Raw genomic sequence first — 9381 nt, 5'->3', positions numbered from 1 at the left:
ACTTAGGGTTTTTAATTACTATAGTGTTTCTAGTAGAGGTGCTAGTAGTAGGGTCCGTAACCGTATATTAAGGCGATTAAAAACTACCTATATATTAATAGGAACTAATCTAGAGGCCTTAAAGGCCTTCTTACAGTTCTTATATATAAATATATTAAAAAACGCGTTTTTAAAGGCTAGTAGGAAGCCTTTTTTATTAATATAGTAGACGCGTCGGCGTGCTAAGTTTTATATGCGTTAAGAATACTTTAGCTTTAATAGCAAGAAGCACACTATATTAAGTAGCTAAAGTATATGCGATAAATACGCAGGTATATAGAGGGTAAGGATTTATTATTCAACGTAATAATCCTTAAAATTTTAGTTAAGGTGGCTTTTATAGCCGTCTAAAATCAGCAACCTATATAACCCCACCTAACGCGCTTTTATATATGTGTTAAAGTGCTTTAACTACTTAAGACTAAGCTTATTATTAGTCCAGCCGTTTTTAGAAACAGAAAGCTTCTAATTATATAGTATTTTTGCTTCCTTATACTATACAGAAATATAAACGCGTTTTTTATAGATAATAAATAGTAGGGTTGTATATCCGGCAGTGTAGATACTCTGGATAACCGTAACCTACTCTTAGTTACCTAGTTAAATAAGATTAGGCCTTATACGTTTCTTTAAACCTGTAATAACCTTTATTATACTAATTATACCTATTTAAAAGCTAGTCTTATTAAAGTTATAGATATTATCTAGGTGGACTCTATACTTAGCTATAGTCTCTTACACGAGAGTAAACTACGTGTTAATAACCTCTAGGTCTTCCTAGAGTATTCTCTAGCGGTTCTTTACCCGATTAAAAGCTATTTTAAGCTCCTTTATATAAAATATAAACTGTTAAGTCTAGTTCTTGCCTACTAGTGTTCCACCACGCGCAGCTAGTACTTTATCTGCTATATCTGCTACTTTATACAACTGGGGCGCAAATCTTTGCGAGTTTAGGTTAAGGATATATTATATAATTATGTGCTCTTCGGTTGCAGTAAGCTTTAGGCAGTTTAGTTGTAATTAAGGTTAAAACGTAATTCCGTGGAGCCGATTAGAGAGCCGCTGATATTGTACGTTAAAGGCTGCTGCAGCGCGTTATATAGTCCTAAATTAACTAGAAGTAAAGGCTTAAAGCGCGAGATTAATACTGCCTTCTTACTAAAATAGATAATCGCTGCGTTGTTAATATATTGCTGTGTGAATATAGTGTTGGTTGTGCCAAGGAAAAGTAGCCGGCTCGGTGGTTTAGCCGGCTCGGTGGTAGAATACGTTAAATATTTTTATATATAGTAAAAGTATAGAAAAAAACTGCAGGGCTATTAAATAGGCGTATAACCGGTGTATAAAGTAGGCAAGAAAGTATAAAGCAGTTTTTGCGCTAGATAAATACCACCTAATATACTTTATAAAAGCCCGTAAGTTTATTAATATAAAAGCTATAGTTAATATATAGGGCTTTACTAAAGGCCCTATAATAGACCTAAAAATACTAAAGGTTTAGGTAGATTCTAAACTTAAATAGGGCCTGTATATTAATACTATAAAAAATAAAGCTATAGCCTAAATAGGGGCCCTTATAAGGCTTACGGCGTTAACCTAGAGCGTAAGCTTCTAGAAGGTATATATAATATACTCGGCGGTTATTAGGCCTACTATTATATATAAATACACCTTCTAGTATACTATACTAGGTATAAAAAAGTAGATTAGTAAGATAAAAATTAAGCAGCTTAAAATAGTATAGAACTAGTACCTTTATACTATTTTAGGGGTATATAAAACAATAAATATTAGGGTAATAAAGCACGAGATATTATACCCTCTACTTCGGCTAAAGCTAGAGGAACTTATAGTAGCCTACGCAGACCGTATATATAAAGGGCTAGCCTATAAGTATATTAAAACCTAATATAGCCGTATAAAAAAAACGGTCCGTGCTAAATACAGGCCGAAAGGAATACTATAGTACGGCCTAAGCAGGCGTAATAAACTCTGCAAGCTTATAGTAAAGGTATTACGGCTAGCCGCATAATATAAAGGCGAATCGGAAAAATCCTATAGGCGTATAAGGCGTGGTATAATCCAGGATAAATATAAAAAGAAGTAGAAAAAGGAATAGAAAGCCTACTATAAAAAACTACGCTAAAAACCTTTAATACTAGCACTTAATACTAAATAGAGCAAATAATAAGAAGTACTATATAAAGAACTTATAAAGGTAGAAAGCATAATTATTATAAACCTACGGACGGAGTATATAGGGCTTAACGGTTACCTCTACTATATAAGAGTGCCCGGCCACCCGACGCCGGTATACCCTTGCGGGTATAGCCTCTAATTCCTAAAATATATTATAATAAGTTGCGGAAAACACGTTAAAAGCAGGGGCGAGCTGTTCTAGAAGGCTAAGATAAGGACGTATAAACAGCTCTATAGAAGCTAGAAAAAAAAAAAGGCTATAGCCTAATAGCTCCTCTAAAGAATAGACCTCCTACTATACCTTTTAGTAGCTAGAAAAATAGCAAAGGCGGAGATATAGGCACTTTACCTTTTACAACTTTATATAACTATATATACTACGTATACTATATATACTATATATACTATATATACTATATATACTACGTATACTACGCCGCCTATATTATATATCTACCTAATAGCTATATCTACCTATATACTACAGCCTTTATATATATTATAGCCTATATAGTACTACCCCTATATATATTATTTAATTTAAGAACTAACGCCTTAATAAAAGGCACGCGTGCGAAATAATAGCACGCGTGCCCTTACGCTAATTCTAAACCAGCTTACTACTCCGGAATTAACTTAACCTGCGCCTAGAAGGACGACTGCAAAACCCGGATAGATTTAGGAAAACGCATTATAATAGCTTATTCCGTAGTAGACTTAATAAATCTACTACGTGTTCCTAATAGCTATATAATAATAAAAAAAGCGCTTAGCGCTATATACTATAGAGAACGGGGTTTTTATCCGAACGCTATATAGCAGCAAACGGTTTCTTTTTATAAACTAGCCTAGATAGAACAGCTGTATAAACCCTAATAGGAGCTATACTAGCGTAATAGAATTTAATAATAATAATATAGTTTATATAGCTAGCTATAATAATACTTCCGGCAGTATAGCTAATTAGTTAGGTCGCGTAAATTAGGCGGGCTGCGTTCTACTTCCGATTCTAAATACCTTATTAATAGCAGGCTAGTTCTTATCCGCTGTAAGCACTTTCTTCGGCTGCCTAGGTCCGGGTTTTTTTAAGAGTGCAGGTATAGTAAAAGCTATAGATGCTATAGAGTTTATAGAGAAGGGCTTTTCTATTTATATTTTAAACTCCCCTATATATTACACCCTTTTCTTTAGAGCTATTTTCCTTACGTGCTATTATTTATTATATAACTGCGCTTAGAATATATATAGTTTATTACGCTCTGCAGTATATTAGTATAGTATTATCTATTTCTTATTAAGGGCCCTTTACTAGGCCCTTTTTTAAATAGTATATTTAGCACTATATAATAAGTGGTTTTTATTACAGTTTGCGTATTTTTTAATAGTTTTATCCGGGCATACTTTTATATTATGCTCGCCTGTATATACTACGCATTTAATATTCTTTTTATAGTACCTTATAATATACCCGTAGCTCTAGCAGTTAAAGCACTGCATAGCTATAAATCCTGCCTTATACCTTAAGGCGTTAAGTATATAGCCTTCCTAAGCAATACTATTATTAATAGCGTTATTTGCTATTACTTCTATTTATACGCCTATAATAGCCGAGCTTGCACGCTATACTAGGTTTACCTGCGCTGTAGTAATAGCTGCCTTATTCTTCTATATAATTTTATTAATTATAAGTCCTAGGTTATAGGTTATATTGTTTTCTATTATATTTTTCTATAGACTTAGGTTGTTAAGGTCTATCTTCTTAGGTATACTATATACTTTAATAAGCACTATAGGCGTGCGTATAGTAGCGGAGGAGCCTAGAATAAAAACCTAATTCTTCTTCTTTAGAAGGGCGTTTTTTAATAGCTTATCCGCGATAATTGCCTTAATATTACTACTTTATAGCTTTCTAATACTACTAATCTTTATAGTTTCCGGCTCTCCCGCCGCTTATAGCTTTTTTATAATATAGTTGTTTATATATATTACGTTAGCCGCTTGCTAGGCGTTGTTTTCGATGTAGATATTAATTTTGTAGAGGTTGTTTATTACATCCTATCCGATTCTCGCGTCCTGTCTAATTTATATAGCTTGCCCGATTTGTATTACTATTAGGGCCTTCGCTGCTGCAGCTGCGTATATCTTTTTTCCTTAAGCTTTTAGCTTACTAATACTCTTCCTTATATTTTTTATCTCCTTTATTAGTTCCTTCTATAGCGCGTTTTTCCGTTCGTTTATAGTTTTTTATATATAGTAGAGTTCTTTCTTAGTATTTATAAGTCCGAAAAACGCGTTGTTAATACACGCGACTATAGCCTAGAGGAAATCCATGCTAATAGTATTAAGGGGCTAACTCTGTAGGGCGCTTTATATTTATTATACTTTATTAAGTGCGCTTATAACGCTTTTATACGTGTTAAAAAGGGGCTTTTAGTTGTATTATTATTATAGGTGTTGTTATTATTATTATTGCGAGTGCAATCTAAGGTTAGAGGTCGTAGGAAAGATTTAACCTACTATAATACTACTACTACTGCCCGGAAGGCTTTATAATTGCGTATAATTGCTTTAAGTGCCTTAAAAAGCCTATTAGAACTCCCTTTAGCTTCGATTTCTAATAGCTTATTAGGACGACTATATTATATTTTATAATAAAAATGTATATATAGCTATATAAAGACTATAAGGGAAATAAGGCCGTTTTATAATAGTTTCTATACTAGATAAACCTCCTACTCTACCTTTCTATAGCTAGAAAAATAGCAACGGAAAAGCTAGCTATATAGCTAGCCGATTTATATAGCTACGCCCTAAGAATAGAACTATATACACGTACGTATATTATATAGCTATAGGCACGCCCGTAATAGAGTAACCCTTTAATTTCCTATTATCCTTTAATTTAATACCTTAGCTTTTAAGAAAAGGGCACACGCGTATAGTAAAAGTACGCGCGCCCTAACGCGGACCCCGGACCTTACTAACTATCTAGACACCGTATAACTCTAGAACCTAGGGCCTACGGACACCGAATCGATTCTAGAAAATATATTAAAATAGCTTACTTTATAGTAATACTTATAGAGCTGCCACGCGTTTTCTATAGCTGCGCAGAAATAAAAGAAACGTAAGGCGTTATATACTATAGAAAATAAGGTTTTTACCCGACTACTATAAAGCGAACGGTTTCCCCTTATAAATAAAACCTAGATAGTACTGCCGTATAAACCCTAACGGGAGCTAAATCGGCCTAATAGAACCTAATAATAATAATAATAATAATAATAATAATAATATAGAAAGCATATATTATACTATAGTTATATAGTAAAGTAATTAAAAGTAAATAAGCTTTTTTTTAAAGGGCCTTACGACTATAATATAGCTAAATATAGCCCTTTTTTATAGCGGGTAATAAGGCCTAGTAAGGCCTTAGTTAGTCTAAAAAAGGGATATATTATATAGGCGACTACTTTAGGTAATTTAGTTTATAAATAATTTTTCCTTTTTATACGTGCTTCTCTAAGCGTGTTATAGCGCTATTTTTACGTGCTTCCGCGCCTTTTTAGTTATAAGCCTTATATTTTATACGCGTTAGTTGCTTTTACTTATTATATATTCTAATTAGTAGGACTAAGTTAATTAAATTAGATTAAAAGCTAACTTATTTAAATTAACGTCTATTCCTGCGTGCTAAAAAACCTACTGTGCCGAGAAATATAAGGGGTACTTTAACTTTAAGTAACTTATACTTTATATATATATTAGTATCTATAATAGTTTTATATAAGTTATATACTATAGCTATTCCTAAATATTTAGAACCTTTTTTACCTAAATATTACGTTTATATTTTTACCTTAGCGCCTAATTTATAGAAAGGCTTTTTTTATAGTATAATAGACTTCTCTTTCTATAGAACTACTATAAAGCTTTTACTACTTTAAATACTAATAATAGGGTTTTATCCGAGTATTAGAACCTTACTATAATGCTAGGAAGTTATTATTAGCCTAGTATCTGCTATAGCGCGTAAATTTATATAAGGTTGCTATATAGGTTAGTACCTTTTATAAAAGCGATTACTAATCCAGGCTAGTAGAGAACAACTCCGTTTTATATAATTAATTATTAGGGTGTAATTTACTTACAGTGGCTGTTAGACCTGTGGCTGTGCGTAGTCTTAGCAAAGCGGGCCGACCTTAGCCCTGCAGCTTTGCGATTCAACTTAACCTTGGCCATGCCTCCGGTCAACCAACTCAACTCTCTGAAAACACCTACAAAACTCGCCACCTCACAAGGGTATGGCCGGAGCGGATCAGATACCTCCTACTAGTGTAGTTAAGCTGTAGAGAGCTTGAAGCTAATTTTTCCCGTTGAGAGTATAGGGAGAAGAGAACCGAGTCTCGGTAAAACGTAATTCCGTAGTTTGCGCAGAACCCACTCTAGTGTAATGCTGCGCCGCACCTGCCTTCTCAGCCTTGTTGAACTAAAGATGGACCTAAACACTCCCTACAAACCAAGGACTGTCTCGCAGCTCTGCGGGTGCACAAGTGGACCACTACAGATCTACCACCAAACTCGCTCCTTTTACTACGCATCGCATCATGGATGGCCTTTCAGGGGCGGCAAGCGTCATCGCTGTAATCGACATATCCGCCAAAATCACTTCGCTCTGCTTCCAGTACTCAGTCGCCGTCAAAGACGCGAAGAAGGACATCGAATGCCTCCAAAGGAAAGTCACCGATGTTAAGGGAGTTCTTGAAAAGATTAAGCAGCTATTAGATGGACGAGATAAAGCGCGGCTCTCTACCACTTACGAGCTGTCTAACTCGCTCCAGGAATGTTTGCGGCAGCTAGAAGAATTGAAGAGAGAACTAGACCCGGGAAAGACTCGCCAGGCCATGAGCCGATTCGGACTGCGAGCTTTAAAGTGGCCTTTTACGAGCAAGCAGGTAGAAAAGATCGTTTCCGGTCTAGAAAGATACGAGAAAACCTTTACTCTAGCGCTCCAAGTTGATCAGACGTAAGTTCCCCATCCACTATGCCCTGTTGTAGACGAAGGTTGCTGATCAGCTATGTAGGGGCCTGATGCTTGACTTTGATCAGAAGATGAACCTAGCAAACCAGAACACCAACATCATCCATCAGAAGCTCGACTTGGCCAGACTACCGATCGCTGAAGGAGCATCTTTCGACTCGCACATGGAGGAACACAATGGAAGGTGCCTTGCAAACACCAGAGTGGAGCTATGCCGTCAGATTACAAAATGGGCCGAGGATGGGAATGGGGAACCTATATTCTGGCTCAAAGGCATGGCTGGCACAGGAAAGTCCACGATTGCACGGAGTGTTGCTCAGTCATTTGCCGACCAACGCCAGCTAGGGGCCAGCTTTTTTTTCAAGAAAGGCGAGGGAGAGTGCGGCAATGCCACAAGATTCTTCACCACCATCGCTACAGACCTGGCGGCCCGTGTACCTGGATTGATATTAGGTATAAGGAAAGCACTCGACGCCGACCCAGTCATTTCGGAAAGGGCTCTGAAAGACCAATTTGAGAGGCTGATCCTCCACCCGCTCTCGGAAATACAACAGGCTCCGTCACAAGCTTTGGCGTGCATTGTCGTCATAGACGCATTAGACGAATGTGACCGAGAGGAAGACATCCGAGTGATCCTTCAGCTCCTTGCTCGAACTAAGGATATGAAGCCGGTGTCGTTACGGGTCCTAGTAACGAGCAGGCCGGAGCTCCCCATTCGTCTTGGCTTTAAGCAAATGTCGGACGGAACATACCAAGACCTGGTTCTCCACGATGTCCCAAGGACGACAATCGAACACGACATAAATCTCTTCTTTACGCATGAACTTGAGAAGATTCGAGAGCAGCGCTCGCTGTCCTCAGACTGGCCTGGCAGGGATCAAATCCAGGCCCTGGTCGAGTTGGCTGTCCCATTATTCATCTTCGCTGCTACAGCCTGTCGATATATTGCAGACGGACGAGATAATCCCAAAAGGCGCTTAGAAGTCGTGCTTCAATATCAAGCAGCCACCCATGTTTCCAAGCTTGATAGGACGTACCTCCCCATCCTAACCCAGCTGTTCGATGACGAAGATAATGCAGACAAGCAAAGGCGGACCAGCGAGTTCCGAGACATAGTGGGGAGTATTGTCATTCTCAAGAGCCCTCTCTCTGTTCCCTCACTTGCGCACCTCTTTCAACTCTCCAAAGAGGATGTTAGGTGCAGGTTGGACTCACTACATTCCGTTCTCAGCGTCCCTGCCGATGAGGACGTGCCCGTAAGGCTCCTCCACCTGTCTTTTCGTGACTTCCTTGTCGATGCTCAGAAGCGGGGGAAGAGCTTGTTCTGGGTGGATGAGAGAGAAACACACGAAAGGCTAGCCAGCAAGTGCCTTCAACTGATGTCTAGTCCGATGGGGCTAAGGCAAAATATGTGCAATCTTCCGATGGCTGGAACCTCGAGGAGCGAGATAGATAAGCGGACAATAGCCGGCTGTCTATCACCTGAGTTACAGTATGTTTGCCGTCATTGGGTGCACCATCTAGAGCAGAGCAAACGCAGCATCCATGATAGGGATTCAGTCCATCTTTTTCTCCAGAAGTATTTCCTGTATTGGCTGGAAGCAATGGGTCTTATTGGAGAAGCATACAAATGCATCTCTATGATCAATAGGCTACAGGCGCTTGCAGATGTAAGATTATTTTACACACTTTATCATATCTCTGTACTTACTGTGTTCGCAGTCCAATAGGAGTACTGTCTTAAGCTTTCTTCATGATGCAAAGCGGTTTACGTTGCGGTTCCGATTTATATTAGAAGATGCACCTCTACAGGTCTATTCTTCAGCCCTTATTTTTGCTCCAGAGATGAGTATAATGCGGAAGACATTCACTAACTATATTCCGGGTTGGGTTAGCAGACTATCAAAGGTGGAAGATGATTGGGATGCTTGCCGCAGCACGCTTGAGGGCCATTTGGCCTATGTCAGCGCCGTAGCCTTCTCGCCGGACGGGCAGCTAGTCGCGTCAGCATCTTACGACAACACCGTACGGCTGTGGGACGCAGCGACGGGGTCGTGCCGCAGCACGCTTGAGGGCCATTCCGACAGTGTCAGAGCTGTAGC

The 9381-nt window shown here is 38.3% G+C and overlaps 1 protein-coding gene across 1 annotated transcript in view; it reads left to right on the top strand.

The window, feature by feature from the left end:
- Positions 1 to 6738: 6738 nt before the first annotated feature.
- BDZ99DRAFT_506264 (vegetative incompatibility protein HET-E-1) overlaps positions 6739 to 9381 on the top strand; it is a gene marked incomplete at its 3' end in the record, with an annotated part of 4344 nt that continues 1701 nt past the window's right edge. Inside the window, exons 1-4 of the mRNA XM_033724165.1 lie at positions 6739 to 7264; positions 7323 to 8771; positions 8931 to 8949; positions 9002 to 9367. Of these exons, the coding sequence (XP_033581912.1) occupies positions 6846 to 7264; positions 7323 to 8771; positions 8931 to 8949; positions 9002 to 9367 (2253 nt within the window). The 5' untranslated portion in view covers positions 6739 to 6845. The remainder of the gene's footprint in view (positions 7265 to 7322; positions 8772 to 8930; positions 8950 to 9001; positions 9368 to 9381) is intronic.

The sequence above is a fragment of the Mytilinidion resinicola genome (assembly GCF_010093595.1).
Source record: "Mytilinidion resinicola strain CBS 304.34 unplaced genomic scaffold BDZ99scaffold_3, whole genome shotgun sequence".
Taxonomy (NCBI): Eukaryota; Fungi; Ascomycota; class Dothideomycetes; order Mytilinidiales; family Mytilinidiaceae; genus Mytilinidion; species Mytilinidion resinicola.
This window is presented reverse-complemented; position numbering and strand designations above follow the sequence as displayed.